Here is a 23,860-nt window from a genome sequence, read left to right on the forward strand (position 1 = left end):
TAAATAGAGCGTAATTATATATGACAAAATCAGTACGAATAAAAAATATCAGTTATCAATATTTTTTTAGTTTTTTTTTTATATTGTAAGATCAGCTCACCAAAATCAAATCTTTAAAGAGTTTACAGAGTCTTAGGATTTGTCAAATAATTATCTAAACCACCATGCAACGATCGATATACCATTAAACAAATTATTTCTCCGTAAAACCGTCTGAACTGTAATCTAATTATATAACTTAATAAAAATCTCAATGCAAGATTTTCGCCATTCCGTGCAAGAAGGAAATCTGTTTGTGCATGTCCCGGACGAGGGGAAGAAGAGTGTGCGTGTCGGTGACGCGTAGAGATTGCCTCCTGCTCTAATATATATTGTGCTCCTTCGCCACAGCGCGTTTATCAATTACCATTGTCCGTGGTTGTTCCGATGAGGCTAGGCGGACACGGTCCAGAAATATCGTCCGAAAGAATCACAGTCGCCAATTCGAAATGGAGCAGTCTGCCAATAACGCAACCGAAACCGATTCCATTTCGGATTTGTATTTCAACGCGGACTCGATCGCGTTCTACGCGTTGATGATCCTGTCCGCCGTGATCGCCGTGATTGCCTCGTATAAAGAGGTATGGCCTGCTTGCGGCAAGAAGGACGAGTACAAAGTGCAGGACAAAGATGCCGACGAGTCCAACGAGTACCTCATGGGAGGGAAGAAAATGAGTATTTTCCCCGTGTCGCTGTCTCTCATCGCCAGGTGAGCATTATGTAATGAGGAAAATTGAATGAAATTATTCTTAAGTGCAAAAAAATAATGAAAAATTTATAAAATATTTATTTAAAACCAATTTGTTCTTACAATTAGGATCCATCGATTTATTTTTAAAAGTGAAGGCATAGTTTGCTAATGGAAGGACTGTCTTCCAACTTGAAATCTAATTTTATTTCACAAGTTGGATATATATCATCAAGAGGAATCAAAATTAGAATAGATGTTACTGTCAAAAGCGCTGTAATTTGAGGAGAATATGAATTACTGTTACAGAAAAGGCCCTCTTTTTAGCAAAATTAGATTATTTTAAAATCTAACTCCTTACTAATTTTTTTAATATTTAAAATAAAATTTTTTATAACACATTTCGATCTAAAATTTTTAAAAATAGGTTGATCAGCATAAAAATTTCATGGTCATTGATAATGTTCGAAGTTCAAACTTGAGTAAGTTCGAAGTTCGTTCACTCAGAATGTAAAACACACAAAAGCTGGCGCGCCGATTGTAAATTATTTCGTAAATCATGCCCGTGTTCTTTCTTATCTCGGTGTCACGCAAAATTTTGATCCCTCAAACGCGCGTGAATGAAAATTGTGTAAGCCAGTAAGCAAAATGTTTACTCCCGATTTTTTTTGTTTTAAATAATTTTAATATTTCTCGCAGTCATATATCAGCCATCACGGTGCTGGGCGTTCCGACCGAAATCTACAAACACGGCCTGCAATATTGGGCCGTAATGATTTCAGGCGTTTTCGTGAGCTTGTCAGTGGCGTACATCTTCCTTCCCATTTTCTCCTCGCTTGGAATCTCCTCTTCCTACCAGGTACGGATTTATATAAAATATATTAAAAAAATTAATTTATAAATTTTTCAGTACCTGGAACTGAGGTTTAACAAATGGGTGAAGAGGCTGGCCTCCGGTCTGTTCGTGATTGCGCAAGTAAAATTAACTTAGCATATTCGATTTGCGTATAATATTTCTTTTCTCCGCGCTAACTTATTGCAGCTTGCCTATATTCCAATCGTGATGTACGGACCTGCGCTGGCGTTTAGCCAAGGTTAGTAATAAAAATTAAATCAGCAAACATGTATTATAAATTTGTAATTATTTATTTTTCAGTTACGAAAATCCCAGTTAGCTTCATCGTCGGAGCAACCTGCATCGTTTGCGTGGCGTACACGACTTTGGTAACATACACATTTTTTTTTTAAATAAAAGGAAATTTATTTAAGATCTTGTGCAGGGAGGCTTAAAAGCCGTGGTCTGGGCAGACGCTGCGCAAATTTTGATCATGTTTATTTCGATGGGGATTTTGATGGTGTTGGGCGCTGAAAAGGCCGGAGGATGGGGCAATGTCTGGCAGATCAACGAGGAGGGAGGAAGGACTGAACTTTTTAAGTAAGTGTATAAATAATCATCCTTAAAACCCCCCCTATCAATTTTGATGTTTCATATTTAAAAAGAAACCAAAATTGCAGCTCAAACATTTGTATTGTGAGTATGAAGAAGAGGTTTGTTAGGGGTTGATTAAACTGGAGCAAAAGTCACCCTAAATTATCAATGATAGGCAACTATTTTGCGTTCGATTGGCAAAAAACACAAAAATGAAGGTTGAGGGGGTGACAAGGAGTGTGGAGGGGGTATTTCATGAATCAAAACCTTTAGCTAATTTATTCAAGTTATCTGACCCTGAAAATTTTGCACAATTTAGCAAACATTGTCAAGGTGCTATAGCCTTTACCTTTTTTATTTAAAATATAGTAATTTGAAACTTAAATTTCCAATTTACGATTGAAATTAAATCGTAATTATGATCGCTTCTCCTTGCATTTTTTCTAGTTTCAAGATAATATTGGAAAACATATAAAACTACTTGTATTACTTGTCTTATTTGTATGACTGGCAAGAATAAATAACAATAATAAGAATTAAATTTGGAAGAAACATACCTTTTCAATCTCACACTGAATTCTAATAAACAAAAATGGCAATCCCTGAATTAAATATTTTAATTTTGAATTGACCAGTTGCATAAACCCTTAGTTATTAAAGCCGCCAACAGATGGCGCAACCACAGACTTTCTTAAAAATTTTGTTTTAAGCGGTTTTAAGGCATTTCCGCTGCGATTTCAGACTCAATCTAGCTATTTTACTTTTTTTAATTAATTTGCTTTTTTTTGACGTGCTGAAAACCAAAAATTAGCAAATTAATTGAAGAATGCACAGTAGCTAGATTGAGTCTGAAATCGCAGCGAAAGAGCCTTAAAATCGAAAGTCTACGGTGGCGCCATCTGTTGGCGGCTTCGAACACTTAGGGTTTATGCAACTGGTGAATTGATATAAATTTATTTTAACAATTAAAAGTGCAAAGAGTATTTTAAAACATAAAAACAGGCAAATAAAATGAAACAAATCAAATTAAAATTTTCAGTTTTCCTTTTTTTCATTTTAAACATAAAAATAAGATTCAACATATTATATAAAATAAATCAATTTGAATTTTCAGTCTGGACCCTAGTCCACTGACCAGACACACATTTTGGACGGTGACAATCGGGCAGTACTTTGGCTGGCTGACTCAGTGCGGCGTCAGTCAGGGCATGGTGCAGCGCTACCTTTCCGTTCCCGACATGAAAGCCGCCAAATGGTAACAAAAAAATCTATTACAATTAAAATACTCACACTGCTCTTCAGGACGCTCGTTTGGTTTACCATCGGCCTCACCCTGAGCAAGATCATGAGCATTGCCATCGGAATGCTCGTTTACGCCACCTACTACGGCTGTGACCCTTTGACCGCTGGAGTCCGTCTTCTGATTAGCAAACTCTCTAGTGTGACTGACACGTGATTTTTGCGCAGGCTGTGAGGAAACCTGACCAGATTCTGCCTCTGTACACCAAGAGTGTGTTTGGAGAGCTGCCAGGGTTCACTGGAGTCTTGATTGCAGGCGTGTTTAGTGCGTCAATCAGGTGACCTCAACTTTTTTCAATGTAAAAAAGCATTTTAATTATAGTTATGGAAATTAATTTTCTTTCATCTTATTGAAATTCTTGAAAACAATTTCTACTAGTTTTTTTGTGTGATAAGAATTAATCTGGTTCCTTTATTTAAAAAAAAAACAAACAGCTTTGGCAAACTTGAGCAAAATTGAGACGGTTTTGGTTTTTTATTAATTAAAATTGAATAACAATTAATTATGACTTTTTTAATGTTTTTAATGGATTTAAAAATCCTGATATAGTTACAAAATAATTTACCTTCATCTATAAAGACAAATTAAAGACCTAAAACACTTTTTTAGAATTTTTGGGAATTTTAATTTTAAATTATATGTCCAGAAAGTTGACCTTTTGTCGTTTTGTCAAACAGAAAATAATAAAATCCCGCTATAAATTAATCTTATGAGATTAGGCTACATAATTTAAAAAATTCAAAACTAAATATTTAAACAAAATCATAAAAAATGTCTAAAAATCTTGAAAAAAAATGAATTAGTTCGATGTCGACTGGCTTGAACGCGATGTCCGGCGTACTCCTCGACCTTCTTCCGAAAAACTTCCTCCTGGCATGCACTGACCACAAGAATCGGCTGAGAATTTTAACCCTTTTCATGGGCGTCGTGTGCTCCGGATTGGTCGCTTGCATTTCCGTCCTCGAATCTCACGTTCTGCAGGTAACCAACACCCTTTTCAAAATAATTACATTAATTTAAAATGTATTCCTAGCTGGCTCTGAGTTTGAATGGAATCACGGCAGGAGCGATGCTCGGTCTTTTCACTTTCGGAATGTTTTTCCCTCGAGCGACACCCAGGGTAATGACCTGAATTGGAGCTTTCGAATGAATTAAATTATATCACATCTTTCTCAGGGTGCAATCGTGGGGGCAGTTGTGTCTTTGATCTCGGTTGCAATCGTGGTGGCCGGGGCTCAGTACAACCTGAAAAAGGGCTACTTGAAACACCCCGCCCTCCCCATCTCCGTCGATCAGTGCGCTGCAAATGTCACCCTTCCTCCCCAAATAAGGTGAGAACATTTAAATTAATAGCTTTTCTAATTGACAAAAATGAAAAAAATTAATTTTTTGTTTTAGGGATTTGTTAATATTTTTCTTCTGTATTTTTAACTTTTTGCATGTCATGAGAACCCTTTTTGAGGGTAAAAAAATAAATGGGAGGACAGAAAACCGAGCTTGAGAGGAAATTCAACCTAAACAAATTTTCGAATCACATTTCTCGATTATTTTGGCTTTTTGACCTCTTTTTATTGTCTCCTTTGCAGTCATAACAACGACGACGTGTTCTTCATGTTCCGAATTTCCTACATGTATTACGCGGAGTTCGGCTTTTTCATCATGCTGGCCGTGGGCTATTTGGTGAGCCTGTTCAGTAGCGAAGAAATCAGCCGCGAGCAGCAAAGGAAGGAGCTCTACTCGCCTTTAGTGCACAGGTGGTTGCCCCAGGACGACGCGTCGCCTGAGGCAGTGCCATTGAAAGAAATTTCAGAACAAAACAACGAAAATCGTTCGTCACCGTTGGTCCAAAATGGAAAAGCGGTTGAAAAATTAAATGGAAATGGGTGCCATTAGAGAGGGGCGTGGAGTTTCTTTCTTTCTTTCACTGCCGTTTTCCTTGTGATTTTCTTTGTGAGATTTTGTAATAATTATGAATGCTAGATAGGCAACCCGCTGCTCTTGTGGGTCCAGCACGCTGCCTAACTTGATAATCCAAGGCAAACATTTATTGCTGAATTGTTCTCGGCCTTTTATAAAAAAATTGACAGTTGAAATTTTTATTGGTGGATTCATCCACAAATATAGCGTTTGTTTGAACTTATTGTAGATGTTTTTTTTAAATCTGTTTATTTTCAAAATCATCATAAGATGCTGGGGATTGGAGTTTGTATTTTTCTTTGAACAGCAGATAATAATAAAATTTTTTTAGCACTATTAATTTCAGAAATTTGGCTTTTACGTAATAACAACTTTTGAAATAAAGTAATTCTGGTTTTTGGTAATTTCTATTGTGTCTTATTCTAATTCTAATTTTAAAATTGGTCAACAGCAGGGCATTTAACAATATTTTGATTTTTTGGCTGTTGTTTAATTTCATATTTGTTTGTAATACTCAACAAAACAGCAACCACAGTAATTAAAATTTAGGTTATACCAAATAATTCATAAAATTAAACTGCTTATCAATGTTTTCCGCTTGATTCCGATCCCTCTGGTCGCAATTTATCCAACGGTGTGCAAATTTTGAGGTAAATCACTCTGATTGTGAAAAAATCGTGATTTTATTCAGTTTGGAGACAGTTCTCCTCGCTTGATTAGCCAGTTGTTTCGCGACCTGAGAAAATTGTAACTCTTCAATTTTTTTTTAATATTTTGTTACATTAATTCGTTTAAAAAATTGTTTTTTTTTTTGCTAAATCCTTTTCTTTTTGCATAAATATTTAACTTCCATTGGAAATTAAACAAATGATGTGGAAAAATTTACAGTTTTTGGAGTAAATTCACACCAGGATGAAATAACTAGATGCTTCCAGGAAATGAAGCAGATTTTCCGGGCAGTGTGTAGCATTTTTTCTTTTTAAATTAGTGTGCTGGGGTGGCAGCTTCTGCGCGAGATTTTATTGGATTACAGCTCGATTATCCACTCTGGTGCGTTAAGGCGGCATCTGCGCCCCGACTGATAGCGAGCGAGAGTCGGTGCGGGGGCGGCAGCATTGCACTAACCTGTGGCCCGCCATGGAGTCGAGTTCGGGAGAAAAGTTCTCGTTGGTCGTCGTCGTCTACCTCGCCTACCTGCTCGACAATGTGCTTCTCACCGTTGTCGGTACGTAAAATTTTTACTAAAAAATATAAACGAAAAATAGAAAAAATTTACTAAATTTAATTCCTTGTGCCTTGATAAATTTCTTTAGAGGAATTTCGAAAGTTCAGAGCATGAAAATTTAATAATAATTTATTTTTGAATTTGTTCCGCAGTGCCAATCATACCGGACTACCTGTATTCGATTGACTCGGTCAAAGGCGAAAACCTCCTTCTGCCTGTCGTGGCGGAGAACTCGAAAGTGGCCCTTTTGCTGTCGTCCAAGGCGCTGATTCAGCTGTTCGCCAATCCTGCTCTCGGATTTGTCATTAGCCGCATCGGATATCAAATTCCGCTCCTCTTCGGCACACTTTTCCTCTTCATCGTTTCTCTCGGTAAATATTTTTTGAAATATAAATTTGAGACTGACAATTTTTACGCAGTGTTTGCAATGGCTGACGACTACCTGTGGCTTTTCATCGCGAGGAGCATGCACGGAATCGCGTCCGCAAGCATTTCTGTGTCAGGTAAAAAATGTTGCGTCATATTATAACCTGATTTTTTGTAAGCTGTGAAATTGAATAAAAATCTTCAACACTTTTAAACCCCTAGTACAGGAGTGATTTTCCAATAAAAAATTTAGAAAAAGTCTTGGTTTTAAAATTTTGTTGTGTGGAATAATTTTTACTGAAATACTGAAACGATAAAATTTAAATATAAAAAGGAAGAAAAATCATCGAACTTGCCAGTCTGTTTAAATTAATATGCTTCGTAAATGTGTTTTAAAATGTCAAAACTATCCGAATTTTGCAAACTTTTTGTCAAAACAACCTTCTTTTGATTGAAAAATTCACACAGCACAATTCTAGTAGTAGTTTTTAGAACTGTGCGTCCATTATAACATTTTATACCTTGTTACTCTGTCCAATAAAGTATTTTTTTAAATAAATTAAACGCGCAGCCCTAAAAAATAAACAAATATTTTGAATAAAAATGTATTCTTACCAACAACTTTTGTTTTATAGTTTGAAATGTATTTTTAGGTATGTGCGGAATCGCCGAAAACTTTGTCGAAGAAAAGGAACGGAGCAAAATGATGGGTCTGGTGTTGGGGAGCATGGCACTCGGCGTGCTCTTAGGCTATCCCCTGGGCGCCGTTCTCTACGACCTGTTGGCCAGGAAGTCAGCCCCTTTCTTCCTGATCGCTTTCCTGGTCGCAATTTGTTTCGGTATGCATTAAAATATTTTTTATTGTTAAAATGGTTTAATTGAATGTTAAAATATTAGTTTTGCAGTGCCGACGGCTTGAGCTCTCCTGTCGAAACTTCAAGGTTGGTTGAAAATGAGTAATAACTATTAACAAGTAAAAAAAGAAAATCAGAATGGACAAATTGTGTCATAATAAGAATTAATTAAACAATCTGATTCAACCCGTTATTTAAATTAAAATTAGATATATGTATTTAATTTAGGAAAAAAATTATCTAGTATAGAAGTCATAACAACAATCCTTCTAGTCTTTTTGCACATTAATTTCAATTATTCTCCGTTTTACTGGTTGCAAAATCTTGGATAAAACCTTATTTCACTTTTTTGAAGGTAAAATTGTGATTTTATTTTAACAGTAAAATTTTCTGCTTTGAGGCTTGCATTGAGGCGACCTGGTACCAATTTCGTTCTGCAAACTACGATGACGAGGAGGAGGAGGGGGACGAGGAGTTTGGTTTTCTGCAAATCCTCCGCCAGAGAAACATCATGCTGTCGGCGGGCGCCATTCTCATCAGCACCTCGGCCATGGCCGTTTTAGAGCCCTGTCTGCCCCTCTGGCTTATGGAGACGATGAAGCCAAAGGTCTGAATTTAAGCTAATTCTGAGTGAGAGGTGATTGGAAATTTAATCGAGTCTCTGTTCTAATTGCAGAAGTGGCAGCTGGGAACGGTGTTCATCCCGGACAGCCTCGGATATTTGTTTGGCACAAATTTTTTCGGGCCGCTCGCCTACAAGTTCGGATTCGGGTTTTTGGCCTTGGCGGCCATGCTGCTCGTCGGGGTTTGCGCCTTCATGGTACGAAAGATGAGCATTTTTCGAGCTGATTTCTGATTTTAAACATACCATTCAATGCATCTAGTTTTTTAAATTTATTTTATTTATTTAAAATCACGAATAATCCACATTTGCAGGTTTTTGGGGGTTTAGGAAAAATTCAAACACCGTCAAGTGGAACAACGTCCTCAGAAAAAATACGTTTTTCACCAAATCTCGACTTCTAAGCTTTAGAATTTCAAAACCCACACACCACTAGACTAGTTTAAACCTCCTCTACATAGCCATAGCATTCTTCATCCCCTTTTTTCCACCCTAAAAAACGGAATATTTTTCAATTTTTTTTATGCTTTGCACCTCACTGCACAACGGAGTTGTGTGTTTAATGCCCTTAAACCACTTCAGTGCACATCATAAGATGTGAAGATGATTCAAATGGTATTCAGTTTTGGTATTTGTAATTGTTAGGACTCCAGATTTTGCTGACACGCTGTTTTTTTTATTATTATTAAAATGCACTCATCAGAACAACAACAATGTTTTTTTTACCAATTCACGACTTCTGAGCGTCATAATTGCAAAAACTGCACACCGTTCGGCTCATCATAACCACCTGTTGAGATAGCTAATGAAGTCAACCCCCATTTAAAACAATAAAAAATTAGAAAAATACAATTTGGAAATAAATTGAGCGTGTGTATGCAAGTAAAAATGACTAAAATTCAGTCATTCCTCGTTCTCACCCCTAGAATGCAAGTGCTGAGACTTGCTCAAGATTAGTTGAAATTAGAAACTTTCCGTTACTTTGCACAATTTTGTATTAATTAACACCTTTGATTTATAAAACTTATTGAAAGATATATTTTGGTTCTAATCTTTCTATTAAAACAGTATCGTATAAATTCCAAAAATTTTACAAAGGGACTTCTTTCCTTGCTCTTTTTCCTGGATTAAAAAAGGAAAACTGCAAACCCAGTAAAATTTATTGAACAGATTTTAAGAAAACGTTCCTGTGATTTCCAATGATATGCAACCCGCTGGTCTTGCTTGACGAGCAATTTGCCTACTGGTGCAATTCCCCCAAAATGTGTTTTTTTTAATTTATTTAACCTCGATAAAAACTATATAACACATATTTTTTTAAAATAATTCTCTATTCTTTTGGTGCTTTTCAGGTGTCTTTCGCCAGGAGTGTCCTCGAACTGTTGATCCCGCATTTCGGGCTCGGTTTGGGCATCGGAGTCGTCGACGCGACCATGGTTCCCCTGATGGCCCAGTTTGTAGACCAGTCCACTTCGACCAAGGCTCAGTATGGGCCGGTTTACGCTTTGCAACAGGCTGCCGTCAGCCTCGCCTACTTCTTAGGTACTAAATTAATTTAAGCAACAATTTAAGACTCTCGTAATTTAATGAATTATATCAGGACCGATTGTCGGAAGTCTCGGAGTGGACTATGTTGGCTTTCCGGTGCTGATGGGCCTCATCGGGACGGCAAACCTGTGCTACTGCTTCTTCCTGCCCACCTTAGGAATGAGCAACAACTCCGCAAAATATCAGAATCAAGTGGGTATTTTTTTTTAAATAAATGATTGAAAAAATATTTTCATGGTTTTAAATTTTTACAGATCCTTAACTAGTGGAGAGTTGAAGGGCTTTCCATAATATACAACTATATGATAAAATAATGCTGCATGTGACAGTTTCAATAAAAAAAATAAAAATTCTCTCAAATTAAGCATTTCTACTCTGTACAAACGCATATCATGTAATTGTTCAAAGTTAAACAAATAAAAAGTGCATTGAAATTAATCGAATCGTATTTTAATTTTAAATTCCTTTGCAAATTAGAAATCACGTTAATTAAGTATAAAAATAGAAATAATTTCACTATGTAACTAAGAAAATTTACAATACCTCACTCTGAAGGGCTATTTATGTGACGCAGATAGCTCAAACGGGGCATTCATGGTTGTTGTCGATATCTCGACTCGTTGCATCCAATAAACTGGAAGCGTTTCGGAAATAATTGATTTAGCACCAAACTTACCGACACAGATGCGACTCGGAATTGCTCCTCTGATTAGATCAGCAAATCCTTGCAAATAAGTCAGATTCGCACAGCTTTAAATCTAATTATCAGTTTGCTACTGACGTCAAATCTGCAATTGTAATTTAAACTCTTTAGATTTTTTTAAAGATAAGAATTTAAAAAGGTCGAATAATTGTTTCCTATGCCTTGATTTTTATTTAGGAAAATTAACACTTCTGAACCTCACTTTAACAGGAGTTTTTTTTAGCTACTTTGGGCACTGTTGCACTTTGCCGCGCATTTCCACGATCAATTCGGTTATTTTATTCGAAAAAGGATAATTTGGTCAAGTAAAATTTCATCTAAAACTGCCGAAATTCATCAAGAAACCACCTGAATTAGTTTTAAACCTCTATTTTTAATAAATAATAGGCAAACATTAAAAGCGTGATTCTTGGGAAAAAATTAGATCTGAAAAGATGAATGAAAACCCGTCTAAATTAGGGCAAAAACCGTCAAATATTTTCTATCACGTTTATTAAATTAAATAAAGCAATAGTCACCTATCTGGAAAATTTTAAAACAATTTCCGGAACTTTCCCCAACTCTCGATTCATCGGAGGTATTGAATCCATGAATGGAAGGCGTTAATTCAACTCAGCATTTACGTCACTGAAGCGCTATCCTCCCTTCCGCAGCGCTGAAGACCAGAATGAGCACACCACTGGTGTGGAAATGAGTGGTAATCGAATCGAAATTGAATTTGGCCGCAATCCACCCACGACACAGGCACTCCGCTCCTATATATCGGCCGTCCTGCGACGCTCAGGCACACTCCAACTCCAGACTCAGCCAAGGAAGGACTAGCAGACTATCACAGCAAGACGCAAAATGCGACGCACCAGGCACAAAATTCTGCCCTCCCGCTGCCGCCTGGCGCTGGGCTTCCTGCTCGCCTACCTCACGGGCTTGGCCTTCGCAGAGCTGCACGGCCAGACTCCGACGGACCACGACTTCATCACTTCTGAAGATCGAACCATTCTATATGAATCAAGGTAATGTCATTTAAAAATCTTCAGGTCTTCTGTAAAAATCAGATTTCTTTGTTGGCTTTTGCGCTTTTTTCATGCACAAAATTTTCAATTTACTGATAATCCGTTTTTTATGAAAGTTCCGCACTTGACTCGTTGTTTTAAATAATAATATGAATTTGTTTCAGAATGAAATCCATAGCTGACGACCTGCAACCACGTCGGGCCTCCAGGACTGATGAAAGTGAGTTGAAGGCAATTATTTATAATTTCAGTAAACTTCGGACGCTTTTAGACACGTTTAACTTATTTTTCTTGTTTAATGTTTAGGAGAATTAAGAAAAAAATGTTGATTGAGTTGAGGAATTAAAGCTTTAAAATCCAGACAATAATTCTAAAAATCCTGAAACTGAAGGTTTTATTTTTAAAATTTGTATTGAATTGAAAAGAACACTCTTCTTCTAGATAGATTGAAAATTTGCTTAACTTATTTATTAACATTGACGGGACTTCACAAAAGAACATATTACCGAGAGTTAAAATAATTAAAAGGACAGTTTCACCACACGCTTGAATTTATATGAATGAAACAAATAGTTTGAACAATCTTTAAATAAAAAAACGAGATTTTTTCGGCGATTATTTTAGTTTTTTAACTGCTTGAAATGTAATTCCTCTTCTAATTTTTAACAGGCAGAGATCTTGAACGCGGCTCACGAAGGCTTGACGAAAGGGAGGACGCCAGACGGCTGTCCAGAGAGTCGGACACTACCAGCCGACGCTTGGACGAGAGGGACTCCCGAAACTCCAGGTGGGAGGACACTTTGCGGAGGTCCGAACGCCGTGCAACCCAGGAAGTCCGTCGCGAGGTCCGCCGTGAGGCAGACACGATGGGCGCAGCTCGTCGGGACTCTCGGTTGGACTCCCGCCGCGATACCAGAGAGGAGCTGGACGGAATAAATCGGGAAAGAACCGATACCACTCGTAAACTTGAACGCAGACAGGAGGCCCGTGAGTCCCGCAGAGATCTCAGGGGAGAGTCCCGCATCCAAGAAAACAGAAGGGACTCCCTACGGGAGGAATCCGCGAGGAGGGATGTCCGTCGAGAAGACTCTGACTCAAACGGCTCTCGCCGTGAAGTCCAGGAGACCAAGGACTTCCGTGATTCAAGGGACTCCAGAGTCATTGAGAAGCGGGAAGTTGAAAGAGTTGGTGAGTCTTTGCGACGAGTGGATGCAGATCGTTCAGAAATGAGGGACTCTCGCCGAGAGATTCGTCAGAGGGTCATGGAGAGGCGTGTTGAAGAGTCCAGGGATACAAGGGAAGCCCGAGATTCCCGCTCAAGAGCTCAACGTGTCCAAGAGGCCAGGGAAATTCGACGAGACACCCGTTCTCTTGACGAATCCAGGGACTCCAGACGACAAGACATCCGCTTGGAGAGGCGTGACCCTCAACGAGTCGAACTTTCAAGGGACTCTCGAAGAATGGAGCGGTCTGAATCTATTAGAGACTCTCGTCAAATTATGGAGAGGCGTGTGGCCAGACGGGTTGATGAGTCCAGGGACACCGGAGTGCGTGCAAAAATGAGGGACTCTAACCGGGGCACACATCTAAGGCGAGCTGTAGAGTCCAGGGACTCCAGAAGACTCGAGGACACAAGAGCCAGAGATTCTAGACGAGTCGAAGAAGCCAGGGACAATCGACGAGACATTCAGATTGAAAGGCGTCTAGATGAGTCCAGGGACTCCGGGCGACAAGACATCCGCTTGGAGAGGCGTGACGTCCAACGAGTTGAGGCATCTAGGGACTCTCAAAGTATGGAGCGGTCACGCCAGAGAATCATGGAGAGGCGTGAGGCCAGACGCGTTGAAGAGTCCAGGGACTCCTCAAGAACACGTGACGACACCATGGAACGAAAAGACTTGAGGGATTCTGAGAGACGTGAATCTCGACGAGTTGTTGAGTCCAGAGACACCCGTGAAATGAGAGACTCTCGCCTGGGTACACGTCAGAGGAACGTCGAGAGGCGAGTTGAAGAGTCTAGGGACTCAAGGAGACTTGAAGACACACGAGAAGCTAAAGGTTCTAGAGCTCAACGGGTCCTAGAGGACAGGGAAAATCGACGAAACACTCGTACTGAGAGGCGACTGGACGAATCCAGGGACTCCAGGCGTGATGCCCAACGTATCGAGCTTTCAAAGGACCGAAGAATGGAGCAGTCTCGCAGAGACTCACGCCAGACAATCATGGAGAGGAGCCGTGAGGCCAGGCGCGTCGAGTCCAGGGATTCTAGAATACGTGATGACGCTCTGGCACGAACAGATTCTGAATCTCGACGAGTTGTAGAGTCCAGGGAATCAAGGAGAGAAGCCCGAGTTTCCCGCTCTAGAGCTGAACGAGTCGAAGAGTCCAGGGACGCAAGAGACACCCGGGAACGAGCAGATTTGAGCAATTCTCGCCGGCAAGTTGATGATTTGAAGGATACCCACATGGACAGGCGCCAAGGAGCTGCAGAAAGGCGTCTTGAAGAATCTCGCGACTCTCAACGAGAAATCCAGGATACCCGTGAAGCAAGGGATTCTCGCCTGACAATGAATCGCAGAGAAGATCAGGTAAATTTACAAAAAAAAAACTGTCTTCAACCACGCTAAATATGGATGTATTTTTTACAGGCTGCTGAAAGGAGGAGCATTCGATTGGAAAAACCTGAGACTGAACGAAACTCTTTGTCTTTGCTGGGAGCACAGGTGTCTGCATTCGCTCCTGTCGAGTTGATGGCATCTGGAAACTACATGAAGTACGCTGCCAACACACTGACCGCAGTCTACCTCATGTCTCTACTTTTTGCAGGAAATAAAAAGGTATCAATTTATTGCATGAGATTTAAATGAAATTTTAAATTTATTCCAATTTTCTTTAGACGAGCATCGTGAACCAAATCAAGAGGTGAGATTATGCAAACGGGGGATAAATAAATAATTTACTAATATTTTTTCTTCCCCAGCATGCCGATTGACACTATGGCGATGACCGCAGTTGCATCTGGTCTGGCACTGGCTTCAGTTTATTAATCATACTCTCAGCAAAATAGAAGTTTCACAAAAAATATAACAATAAAAAATAGAACATATATAATTTCTGCGTAGCATTTGTGTATATTAAAATAATATGTATATGAAAACGTATTAAAATAAACTGCATGCGATGAATCGAATTATTTGTTTTTGAATTAAAGCCTAAAATATTCATCTTTGCTGTCATCTCTACCACTAAAATCACATCAGAAAAATCAAAATTAACGGAGGCCGAACACTAAGACCCATTCCAATAGCCGAGGTCGCACAAAAAGAAAAACTTGCTTTCTATTATTGTTTATTTCAAATACTGATTTAATTGGAATGTGCAATTAAAAATATGATTACATGACACACTCTGTATATGTACAGCCTTCCAAGTATCAAGCCATATTTGGGAGATCGGCATCTTTCATTCATTGTTACAAACTTTTTAAAATGCAATGTATAGCAAATTCACGGTTTAGTCATAAAAAATTAAAAGGCAATATTAACTTTACTTAGATTTGCACCACTCGATTTGACAGTCGTTCAACCTCTTCTTCTAGCCTCAGTCGGTATCTCGTTTCATCGCGCAAAGCGGAAGCCAGCTTTTTAACAGTCTCCTCCAGCTCTTTGACTCGCTCTTCCAACGTCAATGGCTGATGCATTTCAATGTGACACTTTAGTTATTTTAGAATACTTGAAGAAATTCAGAATGAAGAGAAGTAGTTGAAGCAAACATTGTGTCAAAAGCAAAACAAACACCACTAACATAAAATTCAGGATTTTATCGTCCGATTTTTTTATGCACGTAATTATTTTCGGACAGTAGGAAAAAAAGAATGTCTCTAATATTAATTTCATGCAACCTTAAATAAAAAAAATCGTGCAGAGAAAGGTGAGAGGACAGAAGATGCAATTTTGTGCTGTGTGCAGCTACTCCTAGTACCTTAAAGCTCACTTTTTTGGGATCCTCTGGTTTCGGCGGCGGCAGCTTCACGATATCAGGCTTGGGCATCTCGACTTTGGGGGGCTCTGGCTTGGGCATTTCGAATTTGGGGGGCTCTGGCTTGGGCATTTCCGGCTTGGCAGTCGGGTCGACGCTTGGCGGCCGCTTCTCTGGCATGGGCTTCACTTGCGCCTTCAGTTCGTCCGTCGTCGGCGACTTGCGGGGACTGGTCATCGGCGCCGTGATCGACAAGCCGAATGACACGGGACGCGGTTTTGCGGGAGGTGGTTTGTCTTTCTTTGTCTGGAGGAAAGTCACATCGGAAAACAACATCAGAGAGATGATTTATTGAACTACTTTGACTTTGATTATAATTTTTATTAATGAAAATAATTATAACTATTTTTATAACAATTTAATCTTTTACAATGAGCTATGGCACAAATAAGAATGCGTGAGGTGAACGAGGAAGAAGGAGCAAAGAATTATTGTCTGATGCGTCACCGTCGATGATATCATCTATTGTTTTGGACCACTCCATTATTATTTACGGCATGTAATAAATATGAGGCTTGCCAGCATGCGTGAAAATCACCTGTTTTTCACCTACTTAATTTTTTCTGTATTCAAGAAACTCTTCAAATTTTGCTATTTTGTTGGGCTTAGGAATCTAAGATTGTTTTATTCAGATCTTTTAATTCAGAAATTAATGAATAATTGATTTCTCACCTGGTTAAATGCACCTTTGAGCTCCTCCATGAACGGCGACTTCTTCATCTCCATTTTCTGCGGTTCGCGCAGCGCCGGCTCCTCACTCTTCTGCTCCCTTGGCTTCATTTCGATGGAAACCTTGATATCCTCTACTACGCCATTATCAACAGCTTCCTCCTCGTTTCCATCCGCGTGTCCATTCTGCTTGAGCACCGTCGACGGGGGCCGGCGTCTGGGCGCCTTGGGCCGCTCGGGCTGCACCAGCATATCGTTGCGCTGCACGCTATCAAACTCGTTGTGCTGGCCGCTCTTGGTTTCGGACGCTGCTGGAGGCGTTGACTTAGGGTCCAGCGGAGGGGCGAGGATTTTCGACTTGGCGTCCAGCGCAGCAGACGGGGGAATGCTCGGTTTCATGTCAGGAATGTTCATTTTGGGTTCGGGTGCGGGCCTCATCTTTTTCAACTCGACCTCCTGCGGCGGCGGCGCTTTCGGCTTCTTCGGCAGCAGTGGCGGCGTTTTTGACGCCGCGCTTGACTTGTCTAGAAAATTGGTTTAAATTAATTTCATGCTTAATTATATTTTTACATAGAGTAATAGTTTATGTCTCTATTTGCATGAAATTGTGTTACAAAAATATCAAAATTATGGCGTTGATCTTTACAAGTTTTAATCTTAAATAAGGAAATTTTTATTTTTCGTTAAATAAGAAAATTTCTTGTAAATTACAGTCTTTCAAGCCTCATAGTTTTGTAATTATCCACCAACCCAAATTTATTCCCTTTAAGTAACCCTTTCAGACAATCTTTGAGTGTTGGGAGCTGAACTTTTTTAGAAACGAAAAGTTATTACTAAATATTTCAAAACAAATATCAGAGCTTCCTTAATGTCCATTCATTTAAAAAAAATAAATATTGAAATATTTAAAAATACCAGTTTTCAGTTTCCTACCTTCCACGACTGGATCAGGAATTTTCTTTTTGCTCTCACTATTCTTCTTTCGCAAAGAGGGCGCAGAATCCGTCTTGATGATTTCGACGAAGTTGTCGGGGAAGACCCCGACCTTTCCGTTCACCTCGCCTTTCCACCAGCCCTTCTCCTGAGTGTCTTTGTTCAGGATGGTCACGATTTCGCCTACCTGAAGCGTTAGTTCGTCGTTGTTCACAGCATTGTAGCCAAACGTGACTCGGCACAGCTCGCGCTCTGAAAGATTATTTTTGTTTTGTTAAGAGAAGCTCACTTCAAACAGTCAGGAAGCAAAGCAAAGCAAAACAGAAAAAGGCATATATGTTAATGTTGCTTTTTAAAAATTACTCATTTACTGTGCAAGCGAAATTGCGACTGCAGAGATTCAGAAAATTTCAGGGATTTAAACAGAGTAAATTTAAAAGCCGGAAAATGAATTTGAGTTAATTATTTTTAGATTTTTTTTGTTATAAACATGCATTTTTGAAACATTTTTATTTTTAAAAATTCCTGCCCTTCTCAGATCTAAAATATTTGATTATATGCATCTAATCTTTTCAGGATTTTTTAACTGGTAAAATTTAGATAAGCATTTTTCAATTGTTTGAATGAACTAGTAAATTTGTTGTTTAAATTTGCCTTAAATTCCCCCATTTAAAAAAGTAACCCAAATAAAAAAATACTGCGCATTGAAGTCTTTTTCGTTAGCAACAGTTCAATGGAGTTAGACTCAAACATTAAAAAATACTTGGAAAAGAAATAGATTAATTTTGAATTGCGCAATGAAAAATTCCAACCCAACAACTTAACCGTCTAGAATAACATCTTTCAGTTTAAAAACAATTTAATATACGAACGTATTCTTCGCCTAATTACTTTTTAATTAAGAAACTCTGCTGTCTAACCACAATTTCATACAAAAAACATAACGCCAAATTAATTTTCTATTTAAGCTCTTAAATACTTTCCATTACCAATCGATTTATTCTGGATGCCAAATTTAAAGAAGAAAATAAATTTTTGCCACACCACGCATGCTGGGAAAGCAAAACATCCAAACACAGATTTCCACAAAAGCCAAGCATTCTGACGAAATGAAACGTTTCGACAACCTGAGGGCAAACTGGATACTTCAGTTGGTTCCGGCATCTTGGATTTTGAGCTTAGACGAGCATCCTCTGCTCACAGAAAAAAATTAAAGTGATTAAAAATTCTCAAAGGCTACGAGAGGTTGTAGGAAAATCCACTCATAGCCCTCGAACAATTAAATCTGATATTTTTGGTCCGCTTAAATAATCGTTATTAGAGATAAAAAGATTAAAATTTTCGGAGCCTATAAATTTTAATCCGTTCGACAGCGCGTTGTTTATAAAAGCCAGACTTCCCAAGCCAATGGGTTATTTGTCGAGCTGTAAAATTGATAAGAAGCGATGTTTACTCACCAGCGGATTTACTCATGGCTTTCTGAACAGGCTTGGGCGACAACCGCTTCTCCTGCTTAGCCTCTGCTTTCAATGGAACTACGCATACATACATAATAAACAAATATAATTTAATCATTCAATTTCACACTCACTGTCATTTTTCTTCGCCTCGGGAAGAACTTTTACGAAGTTGGAGGGAAACACTCCAACCTGCAAATCACATTTTTATTAAGTCAATTCCATATTTATTACTATTTTATAACACAAACCTTATCGCCGAGTTTTCCTTTCCACCAGCCTTCCTCGATTTCATCGATAATTTCGAGTTCCTGGTCGACCTGAAGCTCGAGCTCGTCCGAATTGACCGGTGCGTAGCTGAACAGCACCACGCACCTTCTGCGGTCCTTCTTCTCGAGCACCCTGACGAAGTTGTCGGGGAACACCCCTTTGCGTCCGTTCAGCATACCCGTCCACCAGCCGCCTTCTTGCTGCACGATGCCCTGGATGATGTCACCCTTGGTCAGGGTCAGTTCGTCCGGCTGATCGGCTTTGTAGTTGAACTCCACAATTGCCTCCACTGCGAACGAAACGAAGAATGCAAACTCAGTGAAAGAGTTATATACATAAATCAAGGAATGCCGCAGCCGCACTCGGAATGCACGCCCCGTTGTTGATCCAGATCGATTTTTCATATAAAATTGATATCAAGCCGCCAACAAAATTCGGATTCTTGATTAAAGTTTTCAAGAATGTACGGTCCTTACCCATTTTGTCAGATTTTTCTTGCTGCAGACATAAAAAAGCGCGATGGAAGTGCTCCCAGGAAATAAAACTTCATTACAACATCTTCGAGCTGATGTTGATAGAGTGACTCGCGGCGTTGTTGCCAGTGTTCTACACGGGTGGTTCCCGAGGCGGATGATCGGTCGGGAGTGGGGGAATTTTTAAAAAATTCTTGAAAGATTTTGACCTCTTTGATCGATTTACGTTTTAAAATTGCCATTAATATAATAAAACTTTGGCATTCATCCGTATTTGTTTAAATTTAAGTCATTTTAATGACACTAATTACATATTAGTACCCGGAACTATTGTACTCCCTTCCTTACAAACCAACTGCGGTGTCAAAAGCGATAACATAAGGAGGAAAAGATAGGGCGTGAGCGTGGTCAGAATATTAACATGTTTTTCTTTCCCTTTGTTTGTGGACAACCGCAACGGATGTTTTAAATTCTTAATGAAATTTTGTATTGAACCAATTTTTGCTTACGTTCTTTTGGAGTATGTTGATAAATAAAAAAAATAAACGCACTTTCCTACATAGTGACTTAATATATGAATCATTTATTCTCAGCATAGGGAAACGATCACAGAACACAAATAGCATCTAATTAATCTGACAGGCTCTGACAGCAATAAGTTGCAGGACGATGAAGAGCGGAGACATGATTTCCGTGTACTCGAACGTGTTGGCCATGGCCAGTTTGCGACAGAGCAGAAACTGGAACACGAAAACCAAAGAAAGCAGGGCAAAGCTCCACGAAGCCCTGAAGAGGGCGGTTTTGTACAGTCCCTCTAAATACATTCTGATGAGCACAATGATGCAGAAGTAGGCGTTCAGTCCGTCAGCCATGAACAGAGGCATGAAGATCAGCCACCACGAGGTGCCGGTGAGGTATTCTTCGGAGCGCAGGCCTAAAAGGATCACAAACACCAGCAGGGACAGCAAGCCGATCCATATTTCAAACAGGGTGATGCCCAGCCACAGGGTTATTTCCTTCAGGGAGAAGATCATGGCTTTGCCAGGCGGATAATCCTGATTGAGACTGCAGAACCAGGTCGGCGATCCCCGATTTCGTCTGGAAGTTATTTTTTTCTTAAATTAATTGATTAATTTCAGAAGAATTTAAATTAACCAAATTAACAGGTTTGCAAGATAAAAAATGCACCGTTCATTGATTTAAATTAAATTCTTTGATTGTAAAATTAATTTCAAACAAAATTGACTCAAGTTTAAGATAGCATTGAAAGAAATCGAGGTTAAAATTTAGCTAAAAATCTAATTTTCAACAGTTAAATATAATATTTAAATTAAATTAATTAAAAATGAACTCTTTTAAGACAAAATAAAAAAATCTTAAGCCACAAACCCATTTTTTTCAAAACATCACTAATTTTTAACAATAACTCCGTATTTTTTCAACTTTAAAATGCCTGGTTTATTTAGTTTAAGAATTTAACCTATTGTATCGACAGTTGAGGTGGTCGTGCTGGTTTTATAAGTGCCCTCAGGGTGTCCTGTTTCAATCTGGAGAGCCAAATTAATTGCAGAGCAAATCAACGGGCCGACGCCGTGGACAAAGACCTCGCCCTCCTTCTCCAGCAGCTGCTCGCAAGACTCTAGTTGAATCTAATAAAAAATCATATATCAATTCTCGCCACATTGATGGATTTTGTGAAAAATTTTACCTGGAAAGGAGTCACATCGGACACGTAAAAGTCTCGGCAAGTTTTGTTTTTGTTCCGGTTTTTCGGCCTCCTGTTGGGCTTTTTCTCCGTTGCCCTGGCGGAGTCTCCCATTCGGACCCTTTAGTTTTGGTTTAAAACCATGCCGTTGAATATTATTGGAAATTTTCCCAATAATTCACAATATATCGGCGACGTACGTAACACAGAAGACTAGAGCGGAATGATCAAAACAATGGTGGGCGTAACCAAGGAATACGTCATGTGACGCGAATGGCTTGTTCTGATTGGTCCGTTTGAGAGAGGCTCAAGATACTGTGGCGGAAGGGGAAAATTCTCTAACTCTCATTTTTGGTCTGATGACGGCAGCAATTTTAATCATTTTAATTGAACATGGTGACGTTAATGGCGGTAAAAAAAGTTATTAAAGCTTAATTGTCATGACCCACTCCTCATTTAATTGCTTAATCTTACCAATCCAACAACACTTTGCAGCAATTGCTTTTGTTTTCTTTAAAATAATGCACTTTTTGAAGCCAGAATGGTTTCTGTAAATTATTTGTGGTGTTTTTTTTTTTTTAAAAAAAAAACACTTGCTCGCTCAAATAAGAGCCACTATTACCACAGTTTCAATTTTAGTTAATATTTTAAATTAAATAAAATTTACATCTGGAATATACAGAGACGAGGAACATTAACACCAAATGGGTAAGAAAATTTCAAAGCTATTGCAATTTCCAGGTTTCAAATTGTCAGACTTTTTAAATAATGCAACATTGCCGTTGGCTCGCATTGTTGGGCGCATGCTTTGCGTGCACTTTGCTGTGTGAGAATCCAAAGCGATTTTAAGGGGTCGAGTGCCGGCTGATTTGCGCCTTTATATTTGAATTTCTTGCATATTTCAATGACGAGTCCATTCTGATTTTGGAGGTTTGCTTTCGGCTTTCCGAATCTCTAGCACCTATATGTATCATTCGTGAGTTTGATGGATGAAAATTTTTGTTTTTATCAGTAAAACCCCCTGATGCGGGGGAAAGTAAGAGCTATGCTGATCCTTTTCAGGACTGGACTTCCCCAAATGAGGCCTACGTTATTCGCTCGCGATGCTATGGGGATACAGAGCAGTTGTGAGATGCTCGCTATCAGGGGATCGCCCATCTCGAAAGAGTAATAATTGAAGAAGGGAAAAAATGGATTAAATCTTACCTCCAAATCAAAGAGCGTTTTGGAGAGGGCTGTGGTGCCAGATGCAGTCTCACTCTGTAAAGGGAAAAGACTGATCGAACTAGCTTTTGATAAGACAAGCAAACAAGAGAGAAAAATTCTTTAAAAATAGATGCAATTCTTCAAATTGTCTACTATACTCTCCTCTTAATTTTTTAAATATTCCAGGAATTCCGTTATCATGGAGAGAGAGAAAAAAAGATTTTCATTAATTTCTCTATCGCTAGGTTACAATGAAAATTAATTTTAAAAGGGGAAATATGTGCCACATTCTTATGTTAATAAAATTTAAAACCAGTTCGAAATGAATTATTTCTATTACAAGAATTTTACCACTTATTTTTTCTTCATTTTTTCCTCTGTCTGCTGGTTTCAGAGGAATTTTCACAAATAATCAGAATAGAAAATATCAAAAGCTCGCGGAGACAATAAAAAAAATCGTGGCGCGCGGATGAAAATGGATTTGCCGAATGCACGTGTTGTGGTCTCTGGTGCTTGAACACGACATTTCCATCTGAGACCATTAAGAGCGGCACATGCCTCTTCCCATGGCCGCGCACAATGCTCTCGCTCTCCTCTTGTAAGACCGAAACCGCCCGGACTTGTCAATCGCAGAGACGACGCGCGACACGAGAGCTACTTCTTCTATATACCCTATCAAACGAGAAAAAAGAAGAGCAAATACCGCACGATGCAATTTTGCCTCGATAGATTCGTAACACTGTCTCACAGAAAAAGTCTGTTAACGTTAGGGATGGAGGATGGAACTTAAAGAGACAGAGAGAAGGTTTATCTATATTTAAAAATACAATTTTATAATTAATCCTGAGAATAATAATATAATAATCTCTTCATGAAACAGGCTGCTAAATTTAAATTAAGCTGAAAGTATTAGGTAACTCTGTTTAAATTAAAAATTACCCTAATTTCCTGCGTCATGTGGAAAAAACAGAAAAAAAATTGAAACTTATATATCTAAGATTAAATAAAATCCTTAACTTAAGTCAATAAATAATTTAAAATTTTTTAACAACAAATTAATAAAATTTAAGAATAAAGTAAAGCATCCAAATTTAGTATTGAACGAAGGGATGAATAAAAAAATCAGTCACCACAAGCATGAACAGAATGACGTTTGCAGACATCCGGCCGGCGTTCTTGCAAGGCAGCCGGCGCGAAAGTTGAATTTTTCTCACGCAAAGTGTCATCGGCGGCGTCGGGGGCAAAAGATCTGAAATCAATACCTCAAGGGTGGTTTGGGAAGCGCCGCCTCCGGCCGCCGCGATTGGCGCCGCCCTCGGGGTTCACGCCTCCGATGACGGGGTCACGGCTCGCTCGGAGATCGCAACGATGATTGCGGTTTGACCTGAACACACACGCAGACCACCAC

General features: G+C 39.0%; 5 protein-coding genes across 13 annotated transcripts; 3 read left to right on the plus strand and 2 right to left on the minus strand.

Moving 5' to 3' along the window:
• The first annotated feature begins 369 nt into the window (after nt 1–369).
• On the plus strand, nt 370–5,713 carry LOC135946816 (sodium-coupled monocarboxylate transporter 2-like). The gene is made up of 13 exons (XM_065495220.1): nt 370–748; nt 1,427–1,586; nt 1,638–1,703; nt 1,770–1,821; nt 1,884–1,951; nt 2,008–2,162; nt 3,271–3,411; nt 3,459–3,567; nt 3,624–3,733; nt 4,260–4,437; nt 4,490–4,576; nt 4,633–4,787; nt 5,043–5,713. Exons 1-13 carry the CDS (start codon nt 489–491, stop codon nt 5,347–5,349), a joined length of 1,848 nt encoding a protein of 615 aa, XP_065351292.1. The 5' UTR covers nt 370–488; the 3' UTR covers nt 5,350–5,713.
• Nucleotides 5,714–6,445: 732 nt separating this feature from the next.
• LOC135946123 (synaptic vesicular amine transporter-like) lies at nt 6,446–10,394 on the plus strand. Its single transcript, XM_065494184.1, has 10 exons — nt 6,446–6,598; nt 6,751–6,969; nt 7,018–7,101; nt 7,618–7,803; nt 7,862–7,905; nt 8,219–8,425; nt 8,495–8,638; nt 9,793–9,982; nt 10,041–10,180; nt 10,243–10,394. The coding sequence occupies exons 1-10, from the start codon at nt 6,511–6,513 to the stop codon at nt 10,252–10,254; spliced, it is 1,314 nt and encodes a 437-aa protein (XP_065350256.1). The 5' UTR covers nt 6,446–6,510; the 3' UTR covers nt 10,255–10,394.
• Nucleotides 10,395–11,486: 1,092 nt separating this feature from the next.
• On the plus strand, nt 11,487–14,891 carry LOC135945398 (trichohyalin-like). Its single transcript, XM_065493069.1, has 6 exons — nt 11,487–11,701; nt 11,866–11,921; nt 12,371–14,289; nt 14,350–14,538; nt 14,598–14,623; nt 14,682–14,891. The coding sequence occupies exons 1-6, from the start codon at nt 11,538–11,540 to the stop codon at nt 14,746–14,748; spliced, it is 2,421 nt and encodes an 806-aa protein (XP_065349141.1). The 5' UTR covers nt 11,487–11,537; the 3' UTR covers nt 14,749–14,891.
• A 141-nt stretch (nt 14,892–15,032) lies between these two features.
• On the minus strand, nt 15,033–22,548 carry cindr (CIN85 and CD2AP related). Of its 9 annotated transcripts, none has more exons than XM_065493076.1 (10): nt 19,545–19,688; nt 19,050–19,357; nt 18,933–18,990; nt 18,799–18,876; nt 18,469–18,534; nt 17,342–17,593; nt 16,412–16,932; nt 15,788–15,985; nt 15,695–15,757; nt 15,033–15,392 (listed from the first exon to the last, which is right to left on the minus strand). In XM_065493076.1, exons 1-10 carry the CDS (start codon nt 19,546–19,548, stop codon nt 15,252–15,254), a joined length of 1,689 nt encoding a protein of 562 aa, XP_065349148.1. In that variant the 5' UTR covers nt 19,549–19,688; the 3' UTR covers nt 15,033–15,251. The 9 variants fall into 9 exon arrangements, with proteins under 9 accessions (XP_065349148.1, XP_065349147.1, XP_065349144.1 ...); XM_065493075.1 differs by having other exon boundaries at nt 15,683–15,757; XM_065493072.1 differs by having other exon boundaries at nt 15,033–15,413; nt 15,683–15,757.
• LOC135945402 (transmembrane protein 203) lies at nt 20,090–21,475 on the minus strand. Its single transcript, XM_065493080.1, has 3 exons — nt 21,250–21,475; nt 21,022–21,190; nt 20,090–20,639 (listed from the first exon to the last, which is right to left on the minus strand). The coding sequence occupies exon 3, from the start codon at nt 20,573–20,575 to the stop codon at nt 20,168–20,170; it is 408 nt and encodes a 135-aa protein (XP_065349152.1). The 5' UTR covers nt 20,576–20,639; nt 21,022–21,190; nt 21,250–21,475; the 3' UTR covers nt 20,090–20,167.
• Nucleotides 22,549–23,860: the final 1,312 nt, after the last annotated feature.

The sequence above is a fragment of the Cloeon dipterum genome, chromosome X (assembly GCF_949628265.1).
Source record: "Cloeon dipterum chromosome X, ieCloDipt1.1, whole genome shotgun sequence".
Taxonomy (NCBI): domain Eukaryota; kingdom Metazoa; phylum Arthropoda; class Insecta; order Ephemeroptera; family Baetidae; genus Cloeon; species Cloeon dipterum.